The 21,287-nt window shown below is 38.2% G+C and overlaps 1 protein-coding gene and 1 long non-coding RNA gene across 5 annotated transcripts in view; one reads left to right on the top strand and one right to left on the bottom strand.

Annotated features, from left to right (window-relative positions):
- SPATA6 (spermatogenesis associated 6) overlaps positions 1-19,358 on the bottom strand; it is a 147,789-nt gene extending 128,431 nt beyond the window's left edge. The window contains exons 1-2 of one of the 4 annotated variants that reach the window (XM_042997064.1): positions 19,122-19,358; positions 598-735 (exon numbers count right to left, since the gene is read on the bottom strand). In XM_042997064.1, the coding sequence (XP_042852998.1) occupies positions 598-735; positions 19,122-19,172 (189 nt within the window). In that variant the 5' untranslated portion in view covers positions 19,173-19,358. The remainder of the gene's footprint in view (positions 1-597; positions 736-19,121) is intronic. The other 3 variants (XM_007077235.2, XM_042997063.1, XM_042997062.1) reach the window with 3 other exon arrangements.
- A 247-nt stretch (positions 19,359-19,605) lies between these two features.
- On the top strand, positions 19,606-19,943 carry LOC122241288. The gene is made up of 2 exons (XR_006221335.1): positions 19,606-19,685; positions 19,784-19,943. It is a non-coding gene; the product is annotated as an uncharacterized LOC122241288 (long non-coding RNA).
- The last annotated feature ends 1,344 nt before the right edge of the window (positions 19,944-21,287 follow it).

The raw sequence follows: 21,287 nt of genomic DNA on the forward strand, positions 1-21,287 counted from the left end.
GTGCCTAGAATAGTGCATGAAACAGAGCAGGAAGTGGGTAATTATCAGAAAAGGAAAAGGAAAAGGGAAAGGAGAAGGAAAAGGAAGGAAGGAAGGGGAGGACAAAGAAAGAAGGAAGGGGAGGAGAGGGAAGGAAGGAGGAAAGTAGAGAAGGAAAGAAGGAAATAAAGTGAAGAATACGATTGGTAATAACCAAAAGCAGCAGTTTTAGGGAAAAACAGAAAAGAAACTCATAGAAAGAAGTACCAGAAGATAGCCAAAAGTAAAATAAAATCTATTTTTACCTACTAATGTCTCCTCTTTCTCTTTGTTGTGAAAATTATTATTTAATATTCAAGAATATAAAATATTCTATTTTACATAGAGCCCACTAACACAATTTTAGAAATAAACTGATCCATTATGAAAATAAGGCAACTCATTTCATGAATAATACAATGCATATTTCTTTTCAAGCTTCCAGATTTAAGTTACAAATCTCCTTTTCAATGAAATCAAAGTATATATGGTCAGTAGTAATTTGTCTTTAGGGCTTTTATTAAAAATTTGGAAGTACACTGATTATTTGTTAATATTTGATCTGTCACTTGAACTCACCTTTTCAAACACCATTCTGGCATTGAAGACCAGTGGAAAATTGGCTGGGACACATTGTGTCTTTTTGTATTGGCCAAACACACAGATGCTAAGATAGATGTCCTCCTTGTCTTTCAGCACCACTCCTGGACAAGTTACCTGAACAAAATTAGATAGAGAGATGTAAATGCTTTATGAATTCCCTGAACTATCCTACTGAAATAACTGACATGGCATTACATAAAAACACTAGTCTGCTAAGCCAATAAAAAGATGCACAAATTAAAAGAAAAGAGATTCTCGTGTTTACAGAGTTAAATGAAATGCCTTTATAACTTCCATCCCTCTGAGAAATCTATGATTCTCCATTTGGTTATTTGTTCCACATTTGAAGCTCTGTGTACTGGCTCTTGGGACAGATACTAACAGTTTTAAACAGTCAGCCTTAGGCACCCACTTTATGCTGAATGCTGACATAAACTTATTCAGCATCATTTAATCACAAAGGATTAAGACTCAGCAGAAACAAAGCACTATCCTAGAGGACAAAAATAATAGCAATAAAAAGCACAAATATGACCTGTATAATCCTAAATAGCAGCCCATATACACCCTCATCAAACGCAATATGACGGAGTTTCAAAGCTAGTGAATTATAAGTTTCTAGTCCAATGATACATTTTTTAAACATGAAATTGCACTTCATTATCTTCATGATCGACACAAAGTATAGGCACAAAATATGGTGTTTCTAAAAAGTCCACAGCACAGATTCCCCAGTCCCAGTCATATTTCACTGTCAGTGATCAACCACACCCTTAAAGAAATATTAAAGGCTAAGATTTGAATCCAACCCACCCACATAGTAACATTACTCAACATCCCCCAATAATACAATCAAAGTATATTTTTATTGTTCTCTAAACATACACATTACTGTCCTACCTTACATTCTTCCATTATCTGGATTACTACTCCTTACTACTCCATTCCATCTCTGCCTCATTTACACTCACCACCTTCCAAGGCTTACATCAACTGCGTCTCCTACACAAAACTCTGGACTCACCAGCTACCATTATTCGATTCAATCTAATTCAAACATTTATTATGAATTTACCATATTCAAATAAATATGTTTTAGATTCTCATAGCATTTTGTAGTTCTCTTAAGGCCTAATTATTATCTCCCTGCATTTTAATTAAGTAGGTACAACTCACCTCTTTAATTATAAATTCCCTGAGGATAGAAATTTTATTTTCTCATCAATGTATCCAAAACACAGACTTTCAGTATTAAGAAGAAGCTCCGAGATTATCAAATAGCTTCAGATTTTTTACGTACAATAACCACAGAGCCCCAAGAAAGTATAGGTGATTTACTTACTTAAAGTGACACAGAAAATCAATCAATACAATACTTTCAAAAGTGCTTAGAAAAGTGCCTAACAGAGCATTCAACCAATACTAGCTATAGTTATTGTTAGGCTGAAAATCACTACATCTGTCATCTCAACACAAATTACTGCATTGAATAAATGACCAAGACTTCAGGTCTCTTTGTATGTAGCAGTTAAGATTATTTTCCATGCCAGATATTTATACTCCATCTCCCTCTTATTCTATTTTCCAATTTCCGTTCTGATACATTCCCTACTGATTATTAAAATCTATTAAAATCAAGGTCCTCAGCAAATATAATGTTGTCCATCACCTTCATTTCCTACTCTGCCTCATTAAAATCAAACCTGTTAGAATCCCTCTAAATCCATGTTATCCAATGTGGTAGCTGCTAGCCACTTATGTCTACAGTTGTAGCTAGTCCAAACTGAGATGGACAATGAGTATAAAATACAAGATTTTGAAGACTTGTTCAGAAAGATTTTGAAAACTCATTATAAAACCAGCATAAAATATCTCATTAATAACTAACACTTTGAAAACATTGATTTAAATAAAATTATTGTTAAAATTAATTTATCTACTCCTTTTAACTTTTTTAATATAGCTGTCAAAATTTTTCAATTGCATCTTTGGCTTAAATTTGTGGGTCATATTATATTTCTACTGAGTAGTGCACCAGCTCTAATTGTCCTACTGGAAACTAGGGACTCTCTTTACAATGTGTAATATATGCAAGAAGGCATGACTTTTTCTCATCCACAATTCTACAAATTCTGCCATGCTTTAAAGAACACCCAGTAACTTCCCAAAAAGAAAGCAAGAGAGGGGGGTGGGGGTAAAGAAAATCAGATAAAACAAATAGAAAATAAAAAGCAAAGAAGTTGACTTAAAACACCCATATGGATAATTATACGAATGCAAATATTCTAAGCATTCTAATTAAATGGCAGAAATTGTCAGATTGGATAAAAAAGCAAGACACAATATGCTGTCTGCAAAAAAAAAAAAAAAAAAAAAAAAAACCATGTTAAAGACACACATAGAAAAAGTGCTTTCAGAATGGTGGAGCAAATATCTCCAAAATTCAGTCCCTCTATAAAAGCAAAGAGAACACTACGAAAAACTGTCAAAATCAACTTTTGTACAGCTCTAGAAATTAACCAGAGATTTGCAAAAATATGAAGAGCATTTGGTCAGCTAACCAAATAGATGAATTTTGGTTAAAATAGTGATATTGTGGTGTGTTAACATATTCTACTCCCAATCCCCTCTACTCAGGTCTTCTGTAACCTTGAAAACCAAAATCCTTACAATTAGAGTAGTCATAAAAACTAGCAACCCCACAGACACTGGAGAACAGGTTCTGTACTACCCAAAAGTCCCATCTCCAGGGAATTGCCATTATTTGCTCTGTCTCAGAGTATCCCGGAAATCCTCATTCACAGGAATTCTCTACTTGACCTCAATTAGAGTTTACTCAAACAGCCTTTCTCCCTAAGGCAATTGTCAAAAACAATCAGCAGCAATTGTTTAACACCACAGATGCCTGAGGCAGTGATCCCAATTGAGGCACACCACAAGCTGATCAAAATACTTAAAAGGCAAAGCTGGAAAATCATGTGTATGGGTGTATGGGGGGAGGCTGTTTTTGACAAGCTATAATATATTCTTTGCAATTCAGAAGATCATGCACATGTGCAGGGCTGTGCACATTTGCAGAAATGACCTGATGAAACCCTAATCTCTTACTTCTGGATGACCTTGAGGCTTTGAGATAGTTGGAAATGAAGGCTAAGACAGAGTTGTAAATTGCCTGTGGTACATAGAAAGCATGCCCCAACAAGCATACAGAGATCCTCAGCAAAGACTGGGAGACTTACTGGTTCAAGACATTTAAGGATATATATATCCTTAATACCATCATTAGCAAGCCATGAAGCTAACCAGAGACTTTGGTGGCCACATGTGACAAAGAATACAGACTTTAACTCAGTAAAGTAACTAAACAAACAAAAAGCAACAGCAAACAACAGCAAACAATAAACCCTGAGAAGTAGGGAGTCTGATTTACAGAGTTCCTTATTATATTACTCAAAATGTTCAATTTTCAATAAAAAATATCACATGCAAAGAAACAAGAGTATAAACCATACAAACAGGAAAAGGTAATCAATAGAAACTGTCTTTGAGTAAGCCTAGAAGTTGGGCTTACTAAACAAAGACTTTAAATCTATTATAAATATGTACAAAGAGCTAAAGGAAACCTTGTCTAAAGATCTAAAGGCAAGTATGGCAACATAGCAATGATGTCTCATCAAAGAAAGAATATCAACAAATAAACAGAAATTATTTTTTGAAAGAACCAAATAGAAATTCTAGAGTTGAAAGTATATGGCATGACATGGAAAAAATCACTAGAGAAGCTAGCAGAAGTAAGAATAAGTGAACCTGAAAATATGGCAATTGAGATTCTTCAGCCTGAGGAACAGAAAGAAAAAATAAAAATGAACAGAATCTCAGAGACCTGTGGGATACCATCAAGTACAACAACATAGATATAATATGATCCACAGAATGAAAGGAGAAAGGGCCAGAAATATTTGAAATATTGGACCAAAACTTCCATAATTTAAAGAAAAGCAATCTACATCCAACAAGCTCAAAGAACTCCAAACCACATACATCATAATCAAACTTTCAAAAGACAAAGATGAAGAGAGAATCTTAAATGCAACACAAGAGAAGTGATTCAGTAGGTACCAAAAATCCTCAATAGGATTAACAGGTGCTTTTGTATCAGAAACATGAAGCCAGAAGGAAGTGGGATGACTTATTCCAAAATGCTGAAAGAAGGCTTTCTTGAAATAAGAATCAATATTGAGAAAAATTTCCCTTCAAAAAAAAGGAAAATTAAGACATCCTTGGATAAACACAGATAATTCATCATTAGCAGAACTTCCCTACAAAATATACTAAAGAGAATCCTTCATTGGAAATGCAAGGACACTAGACAGTAACTCAAATCCACATGAAAAAATACAGAGCATCAGGAAAGGAACTGCATATATAAATATAACAACAGTACAAAATTGTTTTGTCTTATTTCTCCATCCTTATTTAAAATAAAATTACATAGGGGTGCCTTGATGGCTCAGTTGGTTAAGCATCTGACTCTTGATTTCAGCTCAGGTCATGACCTCACAGTTCTTGAGATCAAGCCCCACGTTGGGCTCTGTGTTGACAGTGCAGAGCCTGCATGGGGTTCTCTCTCTCCCTTTCTCTCTGCCGCTCACATGCATCCTCTCTCAAAATAAATAAATATTTTAAAAAATAAAATTAGATAAAATTACGTAAGGCAGCAAATATTAAGCTACGTTGGTGAGGCTTGTATGTATAAAGATATAAATTGTATGACAATAAAGTCATGAAGAAGACGAGAATGGAACTCAACAGAAACAAAAATTTTGTGTACCATTGAAATTAAATTGGTATCAATCCATACTAGATTGCTATAATAAATGGAGATGTTAATTGTGAGCCCCAAAACAATCATCACTAATAACTAAAACAATATAGTAATAGAAACAAAGGAATTAAAATGGTACACTAGAAAACAGTTAACTCAAAAGACATCAAGGCAGAAACATAGAAACAAACAAAGACATAAGACATGCAGAAAACAAACAGTAAAATGAAAGAGGCAAATCCTACCTTATCTGTGATTACGTAAATTAAAGGTAAATTGACCAACTACTCCAGTCAAAAGGAGAACCTGGTAAAATGGATAAAAACTATAATCCAACTATACATTGTCTATAAGAGACACACTTTAGGGGCACCTGGGTGGCTCAGTCGGTTAAGCGTCCGACTTCGGCTCAGGTCACGATCTCGCGGTCGACTTCGGCTCAGGTCACGATCTCGCGGTCCGTGAGTTCGAGCCCCGCATCGGGCTCTGTGCTGACTGCTCAGAGCCTGGAGCCTGTTTCGGATTCTGTGTCTCCCTGTCTCTCTGCCCCTTCCCCGTTCATGCTCTGTCTCTCTCTGTCTCAAAAATAAATAAACGTTAAGAGACACACTTTAAATATTTTATTTTTAATTTTACTTGAGAGAGAGAGAGGGAGAGGGAATGAACAGGGGAGGTGCAGACAGAGAGGGAGAAAGAAAATCGTAAGCAGGCTCCAAGCTCAGTGCACAGCCCAACATGGGGTTCAATCCCATGACCCTGAGTCATGACCTGAGTTGAAATCAAGAGTCAGACATTCAAGCAACTGAGCTACCCAAGGGCACTCTTGTAGGTGCCCCTACAGGAGTCACACTTTAGATTCAAAGAAACAAATGAGTTGATAGTAAAAGAATGGAAAAAATTAAGCAGCAATCAGAGAAGAGCAGCATTGGTTATGCTAATATCAGACAAAATAGACATTAAAACAAAAATCGATTCTAGAAACAAAAGGACGTTTTATAATGACATAACAATTAAAAATACATATAAGACATATTTCAAGAAGACATAACAATTACAAACATACGTACACTTAACAGAGCTCCAAAATACATGAAGCAAAAAAAGACAGCCATCTCTCCAAAGAAGATAAACAAATGGCCAACAAACTCATGAAAAATGTTCAACATCATTAGCTATTAGGGAAATATAAATCAAAACCATAATGAGATACCTCTTCGTATCTGCTATGATGACTACAATCAAAAATATAAGACAAAAACAAGTGTTGGGGAGCACGACAAAAAAATTGGAACCCTCACACTTTGCTGACGGAAATGTATTGAAGGCACAGCCACTGTGGAAAAAAGTCCAGCAGTTTATGAAAAAAAACTAAACAGAGTTAGTATAAGATTCAGCAATTCCTAGGTATACATCCAGGAGTGCTGAAAACATATGGCAACCCCAAAACACATACAAGAGTATAGCAGCATTATTCACAATAGCCACATAGATAGATACACAATAGCCACAAAATAGATACAATCCAAATGTCCATCAACTTAAGAATGGATTAGCAAAATGTAGTATACCCATACAACAGAATATTATCTGACCATAAAAATAAAGTACTGACAGATGCTACATGAATGAACCTTACAAACACGCTAAGAAGCCAGACACAAAAGGCCACATATTGTATGATTGATTCCATTTATATAAATGTCAGAAAATCAACTAGTGGTATCCAGGGCCTCAAGGAAGAGGGAGAATGAGGAATGACAGCTCACAAGTATGGGATTTCTTTATAGGGTGCTGAAAATGCTCTGCAATTAGTGGTGATTGTTTTACAACTTTGTGAATATGTTAAAATTCACTGAATTTACACTTTATTTTTTTACTTTTTATTTGAGAAAGAGGGTGAGCACAAGTGGGGAAGAAGGGCAGAGGGATACAGAGAGAGAATCTTAAGAAGTCTCCACACTGAGCGTAGAGCTCTATTGGCATGGGGCTCGATCCCACAACTCTGGGATCGTGACCTGAGCCAAAATCAAAAGTCGGATATTCAACCGACTGAGTCATCCAGGCATCTGTGATTTTACACTTTAAATGGGTGCATTTTATATATGTGGATTATATCTTAATTTTTTTTTATTTAAAGATTCATGATAAAAGCGAAATGATATAAAAAGGTATACCATGCTTTCACTAGTCATAATAAAGCTGGAGTGATAGTCTTTTTTAAAAAATTGTATTCATTTCGGGACAGATATAGAGAGCAAGTGGGAGAGGGGCAGAGAGAAAGGGAGACAGAATCCCAAACAAGCCCTGTGCTATAGGCACAGAGCCCCAGGCAGGGCTTGAACTCACAAACCATGAGATCGTGATGCTTCACTGAATGAGCCATCCAGGTGCCCCAGTAACAGCCTTAATGTGACATAAAATAGACTTCAGAAAAAGAGAAAGATTACCAAGGTTAAAGTGAAACATTACATACTGATTAAAAAATTTGATTTATCAAGAAGATATAACAAAATTAAATATGTAAGCAATTAATAATACAGTATTAAAGTAAAGGAAGTAAAAAGTACAGTATATAACTGAATTTCAATACCTTACTCTCAGTAACTGATAAAATAAGCAGTCAAAAAAATCATTAAAGGGGCGGCTGGGTGGTTCAGGCAGTTAAGTGTTTGACATCAGCTCAGGTCATGACCTCAAGAGTCTGAGCCCCACATGGGGCTCTGGGATGACAGCACAGACTCTGTTTTGGATACCTGGTCTCTCTCTCTCCCTCCACACCCCACTCCCCAAACATGCTATCTCTCAAAAATAAACATTTTAAAAAGTTTTTGAAAAGATCATTAGGGGTGCCTAACCAGCTCAGTCGGTTGAGCATCCGACTTCGGCTCAGGTCATGATCTTGCATTCATGGGTACAAGCCTCGCATCACGCTCTGCACTGACAGCTCAGAGCCTGAAGCCTGCTTCGTCTCCCTCTCTCTCTGCCCCTCCCCTGCTAGTGCTCTATCTCTCTCTGTCTCTCAAAAAATAAAATAAAACGTCAAAAAAATTTTTTTAGTTAAAAAAAAGATCATTAAAGGTATAGAAAATGTGAATAACATTCAAGTAAGTTGACCTAGTGACGTTTACTTAATATTCCAGCCAACAGCAGAAGGATACACATTTTTTTCCAAGTGCACATGAAAACATTCATCAAGAAAGAGGATATTGTGAGCCATATAAATCTCAATAAACATAAAATGAAATCACGCAGATTATTTTCTGTAACCCCATTAAACTGGAAATAAATAAGAGGAAAAATATCTGGAAAAAATCTGAATATTTGGAAATCAAACAATATATTCCTAAATCACTTCTATGAGTCAGAGAAGAAATTATAAGACAAATTAAAAAATACTTTGAACTGCATGAAAATGAAAAGACAAACATATAAAAATGTGTTAGATATAATTAAATCACTTCTAAAAAGTGTATTATAGCTTTAATGTTGAAATTTCCTTCAGTTCTTCTTTTGCAGAAAAAGCATTTGACACAATTAAGCCCCATTTATGATGAAAGCTCTAGCAAACTAAGAACTGAAGGAAATTTCTTCAATTGATAAAGAATATGAAAAAGCCTGAATTTGATGCCACATATAATGTTGAAAAACTGAATGCTTCCCCAATATCAGCAAAAAGGTTAGTATGTCCATGCTCAACACTTCTATTTAACAGTGTACAATAAATAGGTCCTGGCCAGTGCAAAAAGACAAGAAAAAGAAATTTTAAAATAAAAGAAATAAGGGGCAGCTGGGTGTCTGACTTCGGCTCAGGTCATGAACTCACAGTTCGTGAGTTCAAGCCCCACACCAGGCTCTGTGCTGACAGCTCAGAGCCTGGAGCCTGCTTCCGATTCTGTGTCTCCCTCTCTCTACCCCTTCCTTGCTCATGCTCTGTCTCTCTCTCTCTGTCTCTCAAAGATGACTAAATGTTAAAAAAATAATAATAATTAAAAAATAAAAATTTAAAAAAGAAAAGAAATAAAAGGTACACGAATTGAAAAGTAAAAAGTGAAACAGTATTTGTAGACCACCTAACTGTAGTCTACAATCTACAAATAAACTACTAGAAATAATGAAGGAATCTGATGTCACAGGATAGAAGTTCAATATGCAAAAATCAACGTTATTTCTCTGTACCAGCAACACTTACAAAATGAAATTTTTTAAAATAGCATTTACAATTTGATAATAAAGTATATTTAAAATATTAAAAATAAATTAAAAAAACAGCATTTACAATAACATTAAAACCTTAAGTATGTAGTACTTAGGTGTAAATTTAACAAAGTATGTGTGAGGAATGTCCACTGAAAAAGTTCATACCGTGGAGAGAGAGAAAGATTTCAAACATTCAAATTACAGTAAAACCTTGGATTAAGAGTAACTTGCTCTCCAAGTGTTCTTCAAGATGAGCAAACATGTATAATAAATTCTAAGTTGACAAACGAGCCATGTTTTTATTTACAATACAAGTAGTACATGATGTTGAATGTCACATGATCACAACTGGGCCAATGGTTCATCTATCTCTCTCTCTCAGTCTCTCTCATTACGGGATTATGGGTGATCGTCTCCCATGCTCAAATGCTCAGTCTCAGGCTACAGTGTTGGGCAGAAATCAGTGATTTTTCAGAACACTGGAAGATGCCCACAACCGGCACTAGTGTATTATTTGTCACTTCAAAGCACCTATGGACAGTCCTTTGCATTTCCATATAACAGTAAGGTGAGGAATGCTTTGCTTCATTCTAGGTCAGGCTGCTTGCAGATATAGACCCTTTCCTCTGCTGCCTTATTGCCAGTTTCATTAAATATGGTATATGACAAGAGTTTATTAATGCTGTACTGTAGTTAACATTCATGCAAGCATATACAATGGTCCCCCCATATACAACGGCAGGAAAAGATCTCATTAAGCCAACAGATAGCAGTGACTCCATTAGTGATAGTGAAAGTCATCTTACAGAATGACCCTCCTCTCATCTCCCTCACACCAGCCATGAAGGTTTTCAAAGGTAACTGCAGGTTAATTTCTTTATTTTTCTTTATATTTTGTATTTTCTTTATTATTTTGTATTATATTACAGCATTGTAATCATTTCTATATGAATATTTTTGGGTTGTGGAACGAATCATCTAAGTTTCCATTATTTCTTATGGGGAAATTCGCTTTGATATACAAGTGCTTTGGATTACAAGCATGTTTCCAGAACAAATTATGCTCGCAAACCAAGAGTTTACTATATATTGTGATAGAAGTCATGATAGTGATTATCTTTGGGAGAGGAGGTGACAGGAGGAATGACTGAGAGGGATGGAGCACAAGGGCACAATCTGGGGTGCTGATGATATTCTAATTATTGATCCAGGTGGTAATTACACACATAGGATTTGTGCACTTGCTGAACATAGAGTTCCATAAACAGTTAACTTAAAAAAATCAATAGCATTCTTTGTTTACCAGTGACAAAGAAAGAAAGAAAAGAAAAGAAAAGAAAAGAGAAAAGAAAAGAAAAAGCTGTCTGCTAAAGACAGGAAAAACAAAGTAAAAAAGTTCAACTAGAAGATCTCTGAAATTTACATTACATATAACCAATAGGCTACTATCCAAGATATATTCAACAAGATGGAAAAAAAAGAAAAAAACCTCTGGGATTGCTAAGGGCAAAGGATATAAACTGGCTATTCACAGAAAATGAAAACGCTGGGATTGGAGGTTGGAGTTATACATTAGTAATCCAAGAAATGCCTAGAGCCATCAGAAACTGGAAGAACAACCTTCCCCCAACCCCACCTCCACTTCCAGATCCTTCTGAAGGAGTACTGGGCCCTGCTGATAATTTTATTTTGGACTTCTGCCCTCCAGAAATGTGAGCAATGTGAAGACAAACTTGTCTTAAGACACCAAGTTTGTGGACATGTGTTATAGCACCCTATGAAACTAACACAATTTCCTGAGCCCCCATAGTTCCATTTCTAAATCTAGTGCCTAGAGCACTGGGCCTGTATCTATGAGATTCAAAACCCTCCTGGGGTGTCTGGGGGACTCAGTCAGTTGGGCGTCTGACTTCGGCTCAGGTCATGATCTCACAGTTCGTGAGTTCAAGCCCCATGTCTGGCTCTGTGCTGACAGCTCGGAGCCTGGAGCCTGCTTCAGAATCTGTGTCTCCTTCTCTCTCTGCCCCTCCTCTGCTCATGCTCTGTCTCTCTCTCAGTCAAAAATAAATAAACATTAAGAAAAAATTTTTTAAAGATTCAAAACCCTCCTGTGCAACACTGTGCAATTTACCTATACGTGTGACTAAAAAAATAAACCAATGCCCTAACTGAAAAAAAAATTATATGTATAGAAAAATAATTTATAATAAAATATCTATTTCTACATGTCAATGCTCAGGCAGGACTAAGCTAGAAAATATAATATTTACACCTATACACTGAGTCTACATAATACGGATAGTTTCAAAAGCAGAATGATAGGCGCCCATGTTGGCAACTCAAACACAAGCAGTGCTGCCGTTGGTGCCTTGATTTTCCAAAAAAAGTAAACTCTTCACAGAGTTCCAAACAAAACAAAGTATATTCTCCTCAATTTACACTACAATTGTATTCCTGGAAAATTCACTGTATTTTACCACCTTTCAAAAAAAAAAAGAAAAAAGATTTTGTGTTTGTACGTAAAACAAAGTTAGATTCTTAACTTCCAATAATTATATACAGGTTTTCATCTACATATTCAATAGGACATTCAAGTCATGCAGAATACTAGACAATGAACACCAACAGGACCCCCCAACTACTAAGGCAAACAAAGGTAGCCCAACAAATTCCACTGGCATTTATAAGTCTATCAATAATAGACGGAGGGGGCGCTTGGGTGGCTCAGTCAGTTGGGCGTCCAACTTCCACTCAGGTCATGATCTCGTGGTTTGTGAGTTCGAGCCCTGCATCGGGTTCTGTGCTGACAGCTCAGAGTCTGGAGCCTGCTAAGGATTCTGTGTCTCCCTCTTCCTCTCTGCCCCTCCCCCACTCACACTCTGTCTCTCTCTCCTTCAAAAATAAATAAACATTTAAAAAAAATTAAAAATAATAATAGATGGAAAAAAGACAGTCTCTTCAGCAAATGATGTTGGGAAAACTGGACGGCGACACACAGAAGAATGAACCTGGACCACTTTCTTACACCATACACAAAAATAAACTCAAAATGGATGGAAGACCTAAATGTAAGACAGGAAGTCATCAAAATCCTAGAGGAGAAAACAGGCAACAATCTCTCTGACCTCAGCCGCAGCAACTTCTTACTTGACATGTCTCCAGAGGCCAGGGAAACAAAAGCAAAAATAAACTATTGGGATCTCATCAAGATAAAAAGCTTCTGCACAGTGAAGGAAACAATCAGCAAAACTAAAAGGCAACCAACATATTGGGAAAAGATCTTTGCAAATGACATATCAGATAAAGGGTTAGTATCCAAAATCTGTAAAGAACTTATCAAACTCAACACCCAAAAAACAAATAATCCAATGAAGGAATGGGTAAAAGACATGAATAGACACTTTTCCACAAAAGACATCCAGGTGGCTAACAGACACATGAAAAGATGCTCAACATCACTCATCACCAGGGAAATACAAATCAAAATCACAATGAGATACCACCTCACACCTTTCACAATGGCTAAAATTAACACCTCAGGCAACAACAGATATTGGCAAGGATGCTGAGAAAGAGGAACCCTTTTGCACTACTGGTGGGAATGCAAATTGGTGCAGTTACTCTGGAAAACAGTATGGAGGTTCCTCAAAAAATTAAAAATAGAACTATCCTATAACCCAGCAATTGCACTACTAGGTATTTATCCAAAGGATATGGTTTCAAAGGGGCACATGCACCCCAATGTTTATAGCAGCACTATCGACAATAGCCAAAGTATGGAAAGAGCCCAAATGTCCATCGACTGATGAATGGATAAAGAAAATGTGATATCACACACACACACACACACACACACACACACACACACACAATGGAATATTACTCAGTGATCAAAAAGAATGAAATCTTGCCATTTGCAACTACATGGCTGGAACTAGCACTAGCATGTATTATGCTAAGCTAATTAAGTCAGAGTCAGTCAGAGAAAGACAAATTATCATATGATTTCACTCATATGTGGAATTTAGATACAAACCAGATGAACATAAGGAAGGGAAGCAAAAATAATAAAATTTAAAAAAAACAGAGGGGAGACAATAAAAGACTCTTAAATACAGAGAACAAACTGAGGGTTGTTGGGGGCGGTGGTTGTTGGGTGTGGGGAAGGGGTAAATGGGTGAGGGGGCTAAATTAAGGAGGGCACTTGTTGTGATGAGCACTGGGTGTTATATGTAAGTGATGAATCATTAAATTCTATTGCTGAAATTATCAAAAATGAATAAACATTAAATTAACTAATTAATAATAAAAGTTATTTATTCATTTACTTAAAAATTTTTTAATGTTTACTTATTTTTGAGAGAGAGAGAGAGAGACAGAATGTGAAATGGGGAGGGACAGAGAGAGAGAGGGAGACACAGAATCCAAAGCAGGCTCCAGGCTCCAAGCTGTCAACGCAGAGCCCAATGGGGGGCTTGAACCCATGAACTACAAGATCATCACCTGAGCCAAAGTCAGATGCTTTATCAACTGAGCTACCCAGGTGCCCAATAATAAAATTTTAAAAAGTCTATTAATAAAGGAATAAAAATTAATCACCATCATAAAAATAAGCAGTATTATATAGCAATAAAGGAAATGAACTTGATCTGAAAGAATCAACACTGACAAATTTTAAAAAGTCAACTGGAAAAAACAGGTATGCAGGATACATAGTAAAATACCATTTGTGTCAAGTTTTAAAACAAAACAATAGTATAAGTAGCACATAGACATACACAAATATATAGTAAAAGTACAAAACCAGAATGAAAAGAATACGCTCCAACTTCAGGATATTGATTACGTTACCTTTAGGAAGGGAAGGAGAAAAACAGGAGTCAGAAAGATATACAAAGGGGGCCTTAACTATATCTGTAACATTTTATTTCTTAAAAATGAAATCTGCAGCAAACATGTAAAATGTAGCATTTGTTAAATCAGGGTGTGGAGAGGGTGGAATCATAGTATTCAGTTTTATTTTTCCTGTAAGTTTGAAGTATTTCTTACTTAAAGTTTTTAAAAGTCTATATTCCAGGGAAATTTCCCACCAACTGTAGCACAATTGTGAGACACCACTCCACAGAAACTTAGATGAGGATCACAAATGTTTAGGTAAGTAGCGATTGAGAAGGAAGGACCCAGATCTGTTTGCCCCAATGTTCTCTATAATTTGAGTGCGGTAAAGAGGTGAAGAGAATACAGAGAAGAAATATATATATAATATATAATATAATATAGATATATATATATATTATATATAATATATGAACTAACCCCAAACTGACACTATTCACGTAAAGCAAACTGGCTGGTTTCACTGCCCAGGCATTGGGCTTTATTTTTCACTGTCCCATTTCTTCCCTTCTCCCAAATAATCTCATGAAAATTGAACTACTAAATAACAAAAAGAAGGTAGACAGAAGCAGCAGCACAAATACTTCCTATATCATAGAAAGGATGTTTCAACTATTAAAAATGTAACTGGTGGGAAATATAATTATTTTGCTGTTCTTTAAAAACAAGTTACTTGGCCTATTATACCATTCTCCAAAAATTCATTGAGAAAAGTCACACTTTCTTTCCAGCAATATATTTTCTCTCTAGTCATACGGCTCTGTGGAGCAACATAAAATGTGTTATACACCAAAACCTTTCATGTTTACTATGTTCTTGCTCTCATATTACCACCGTATTAAACAGGAGGTTGCTACTAATACAAGACTGCAGCAAAAAAAACACTTGTGGAGGGGGTGGCGGAAGAGGAGAGTGTAGTTTCACACTTTCAAAAGACAAGGAAAGATAAAACATCTAGTTTCCAGTTTATAGGATCTGGGAACAAATTAAATGTCATCACAAAAGGAAACAATTCAGACAATAACGCAACATGGGATATTCAATATCTGAGTATGGGCTCTTCAAAAGGTAATGTGCACAGAAAGATTTTTACAAGAATGAATGTTCATAGATTTATCCATGACAATCACCACCTGGTAACAATCCAAATAATCATCAGTAAAAAGAATGGCTAAAAAATGTTGGCAGTATACACATACAATAGAATACAACTCCTCAATATAAAGGAACAAACTGCTGATACACACAGTCACATGGATGAATCTCAAAAATATGCTGAGCAAAAGAAGCCAGACACAAAATTTACAAACTATATGGCTCCATTTAATATGAAGTTCACGTACTACTGGCAAACTCATCTATAGTAACAGAAATCAGAATAGTAGTTCCCTCTGCAGGGGGCTTGACAGGAACAAGGGAATTTCATGGCTTGATAGAAGTACTCTAAATCTTGACCCAAGTATGATTACATGAGTGTATACATTTATCTAAATCCACTAGAGGGGAAGAAAGGAAAGATCATGGGGAATGAAAAAGTAGAACAGTTCTATACTAAAATGGACTTAAAAGACCTAACAACCAAATGTAACATGTAAACCTTGATTGGATGCCCGTTTTTAAAAATTAACTATGCAAGTTATTTTTGGGACAACTGGGAAGACTTGAATATGGGCTAGATATTAAGAAATTGTCACTCATTGTTTTAGGTGTGATAGATAATAGCATGGTGGTTATGTAGAACAACGTCCTTGTTTTTAGAAGATGTTGAAGTGATTAGGAGTGGCGTACCATGATACCAACAATTTACTTCCAAATTTTCAGCAAAAGAGCCACATTTATTTTATACATACACACACATACGTACAGATAAATCAAATTAATGTTCATAGGTCGTGGCATAGGTTTTCATTGTACTATTCTTTCAACTACCCTGTATCCTTGAAAAATGTCAATAAAAAGCTGGAAAGTAAAGATGACAACTTTTATAGATAACAGAGTGATCTCTGAGATATATTACGTGAAGGAAAAAAAAGCAAATGTGCAGAATAGTTTATGTAATATGCTACCTACTATATTAAGAACCAAAGAAAAAAATATATGTGAGGGGAATGGTATGTGTGTATGTGTATATGTATGTGTATCTGTTTGGTTATATTATAAAAGGAGATACTAGAAGAATAAATCTGAAACCAGTAAAAATGATTACCTACAGCAGATGAGTATGGATGGGAAGTAGGTTTGAGGAGACAGGGCTGGATGTGAAACTGCTCTGAGTATATCGTTTTATGGGTCTTGACTTTTATACCATGTAAACATAAAAAATTAAGTTGAAAAGAAATTAAAATGTAAAAGATGTTAAAAATATCTCTGGTCATAGAATTCATCTATTCAATCAAAGCCAAATTAATCAAGCTTAACTTGAATGGTTGCTAATGATCATTTTTGCTCCTTCTGAGCATCAGAGCTATTTAACAGCTTTTTGCTGGTCAGAAAAATTAGCATCTTGTTGCAGATCTGCCCCTAAATAGTTGTGCAACTGTAAACAAATAACTAGCCATGCTAAGCTTCACCTGTACAAAGGAATAAATCGAATGATATCTGGGATCTTTGGAACTGTAAAATTCTGTGACTCAAGTGTTTGATGAAAAAAGTTACATAGGGATGTTTCCACCTGCCTAATTTCTTTAGCCTCAATGAACACAAGGTCCGTTACAGTCATTCACCTCCTGCAATACAACCAATACCAAGAAAGGGTACTGAAATTAAATATATTTCTGCAATTCCTTCAGGCAGTAATCAGTCACAACAAAGTACTTCCTCCTAAAGATGGGTACTGGCAAAGGAAGGGGAGCAGCAGCCAGTCGGTGGGGCAACTGTACGTGCTGGGCATCTACACCCCATTGGTTAGCAGCAGAGGAAGCAGCAGCCAGTAACAAAGTCTGGTGAGGCTGCACGGCCGACCGAGCGGTTTAGGAAGCTGGGACCCTTCTTATATTCTTTTGCTAAAGGAATCTTACTTTACAAAAAAGTTGCTCGACTTTGGCAGCTGTGGGATGAAAACATCTGAAGCTAGGGCTGTGGCTTCCCACACAGCAAGGTAAAATCTCTGCAGGCTTAGATAAACCAAGAGTGCCAGAAACTTTCTTTCCCTCCACCCTCTGCCTCACACTTTGCCCTACCCAGGCTTGCCTTCTTTAAGACCTAACAAAAGACCTAGAAGAGTCTTGTGACTTGGAGTTTCAGCGACAGTGTTGCAGAGGCCTCATTCTAATTCGAGGAAGGACAGCCAGGAGAGCAGGGGTGGCCAAGGGTGGGTTAAGTCCAGAGAGAGGCCTGCAGGCAGGGTGTGCAGGGTGTGCAGGAAGCAAGTGGGGAGGGCTTCTCTGGGCAGCACTCAGAGGCCTGGTGTTGGATATTTAAAGACACTCACATACACATACCTGCCCCCAGTGTTGCTGGGAGATCAGAGTTGAGACACAAGAGGGCTTAGGAGGGGTGGAAGGAGAGAAAGGGGGCTGAGTGGGGAATTTTGGTTCCAAGCTGCTTGCAGGTCTAAAATGGGGGTATGGAAAGGCTCTCTGGGATTTCCTCTAAAAGAGACAAGCTGGAGCTTTCATCTGAAGACGAAAACGAGAGGACTCTGTAAAGAATGAAGAGGAAGTAGTTTTAAAACCTGCGGAAGGGTCTTCCGGGATGATTAAAAGGGATGGAGTTTTCTCATACCATGGAGAGATCCAAGCCCCTTCCCCTGAGGAAGCACAAGGGGGTTCAATGCCTCAGCTGGATTTCCAGAGCAGGTTGGGGGACAGGATCCTCTGGAGCCAATCTGGAGAGTGACTGGGGGTGGGGTTGCTGCTCCTCTCCAGCAAGTTCACAGAGTGAGCAGTTTCTCTGTAAAAGCTGTTGCGTTTCTTGGCGTGACAGGAAGGATAAGGGATAAGGGATCCCTCTCACAGCCAGGAGGGTCCTGAAATGATTTCTGAGGGGTTGGCCCTGGAGGACAAGGCAGGGTGCTTTGTGCAGTGCTGACACAGTTTGGTTGCTGGGTGTGAGGATTCCACACTGAAGACTGAGAGTAAAGGCCCCTTCACGAATCAGAAGCTTGAAATTTGACCGAAAGAACCTGCCTGCCGTGATTTGAGAGGAAACGTACCCCCTTGGAGACTGGGGAGAAAGGGGGCCAGTAATACTCTTTCTAAGAGAAGAGGAATGTAAAGAGAAGCCTACCACCCTATTCACTGGAAAGTTAGGGGCAGGGAGAGGAGGCCTTTGGAAGAGGAAGTGGTTTGTAAATGATCTGAAGGACCCCCAACTGGAAGCTGGGATACAGCGAGGAGAACGGAGGTGGGGGTGGGGACGGTCAGAGCTCTGCGTGGCTGGAGTGGGAGGGCGTTCAGGATTTTGCAGAGGGAGGAGACCCAGGGGCCACGGGTCGAGGCTCCCGAGGAATGATTCAGAGGCTAACATAGCTTTTGAAGTGACTCGGGCTTCAAGGAGATGAACGAGGGAAGCGTCCCCGAGTAAACGCCGGAGACTCGGTGACACCCAGGCGACGGGGGTTGTGGGGGCGACCGGTACTCACGGAGCGGATCTCCAGCGCCAGAGCGCATTGCAGCGCCTTCACCTTCGGCATCCGCGCGGGGTGGGGCGGCGGGGACGGACCCCGGCCGCGGGCCCGAGTGAGGCGAGGAGACGCGGGGCGGGGCGGGGACGGGGAGGAGACGAGGTGGCGGCGGTGGCAGCTGTGGCCCCCAGGCCGGGGCCCGCGGTCCAGCCTGGGTCCCGCCGGAGCAGAAGCTGTGCGCGGGGCGTGGACTCGTTGTCATGGCAGCCAAGGGGGCGGGGCCGGAAGAGAGGCCGGACGGGGACGCGCGGGAGCCGCCACTCCTCGGCGAGCGGCTGGGGGCGGGGCTCGGAGAACGCCTGAGGCGGGGCCACGCGAGGAGGCGTGGCTTCCGAAGGAGTGGGGTGGGGTGGGGTGGGGTGGGGCGGGGCTGTTCTGTGACATCAAAAGATGGGCGCACAGCTGGACAAAGGCGAGAATAGCCTGGGGTTTGTGTAGTGGGACAGTGCTGAGGTCAGGGAGCTGGACTCAGGAGCCCTGAGTTCCAACGTGGCGATTACACCTTGGGCTACTGGAGTCCCAGTGAGGCCTCAGTTTCCACAACTGTAAAAGAATAATGATTAATGTTGGTTTTCTTTTTTTTTTTTTTTTAATGTTGGTTTTCTATTTGAATTTCACAGTACAGTTTACAAAGCCAGCATGAGGAAATTTGAGGATCAGAGAAGAGGCTTGCCCAAGTTGAAGAGAGAACCAGCACTGAAACTCAGGACCTTTCATGTAAAACCCCAATTGCGTCCCTGACAATTGGGGCTTGAATCAGACCATGTTCCTCTTCCTAGACTCCTACTCTATGATTCTATTTGTGCATCCCCCTCTCTCTTCAAGGTTCCCTAATCCACTGTGTATGCTTAAATTGAACTGTCAACGCAGGGCCAACAATAAATCCAGTTGGGAAGGGCTTGGGCCATAAACCATCAAAGATTAAAAGAACCTAAGAGATTGGTCCAATCCAGTCATTTTAAAAATCATTTTTAGGGTGAAATATATTACACATACAGAAATGTATAAAACACGTTCATCTTAAACAATAAAGCAAATCATTGTGCAACTAATACCTAGATTAAGAAATAAAACATTACTAGAACCTTAGAAATGCCCCCAACCATTGCATTGCCTTCCCTGCCCTGGAAGTAACTGCTACCCTGACTTTTGTTACAATAATTCCTTTCTCTTTCTAAGTACTTTTGCTATTCAAGTATGCATTCCTAAACTAGACATTTTTGTTTCCTGTTATTGATGCTTTATCAGTGAAATTAACACTACTCGTGTTTTCCTGTGACTTGCTTCTGTCATTTACTATTGTGTTGTGAGACTCACCCAATATTGACACTGTATAGCAGAAGTTTTTTTCTATTGTTGGCTAGTACTCCAATATATGAATATTTATTTATTTATTCTTTTAACTATTGATGGTCACTTGCACTGATTCCATTTTTAGCTATTATTCACATGTTGTTATGAACATTCTAATACATGTCTACTAGAGCGCATGCATGCTCCAGTGGGAGTGGATTGACTCGGTATTAGGTTTTGCACATGGGATTTTAATTAGTGATGCCACACCGTTTTCCAAAGTAGTTGTACCAATTTATGTTCCTGCCGAGAGTGTATAAGAGTTCTTATTTTCCCACATCTTCACCAACATTTGGTATTGTTTAGGTGTTTAATGTTTGTATATTTGGGTGTATGTAGTCCAAGTATCTCATTGTGGATTTACTTTGCATCTCTTCTTATTATTGAGATTCAGCACTTTTTCATGGTTTTATTAGTCTTGCCATGTTCTCTTCGTGAACTGCCTACTAGTTCTCTTGCTATTTTATTAGATGGTCTCTCACTCACTCTCTCTTGCTTTTTTGCTCTCTCTGTCTCTCTCTTTCTCACTGATTTATAGGAGTTCTTTATATATACTGGATGCTAATTCTTCATCTATATTACATGTGTTACAAATATCTTCCCCAGTTTGTGCTTAAGTTTTTAAATTTTCCATATAGGGTGTGATGAACAGAAGAGAAACTACATCAAGGAGTATGAATATTCTTAGTTTGACCAAATAATTCCAAGTTGCTATCCAGAATGCCACACCAGTCTACACTCCCACCATCCAGCGAATCTTCCATTTCAGCT

This window comes from Panthera tigris, chromosome C1 (assembly GCF_018350195.1).
Source record: "Panthera tigris isolate Pti1 chromosome C1, P.tigris_Pti1_mat1.1, whole genome shotgun sequence".
NCBI lineage: Eukaryota > Metazoa > Chordata > Mammalia > Carnivora > Felidae > Panthera > Panthera tigris.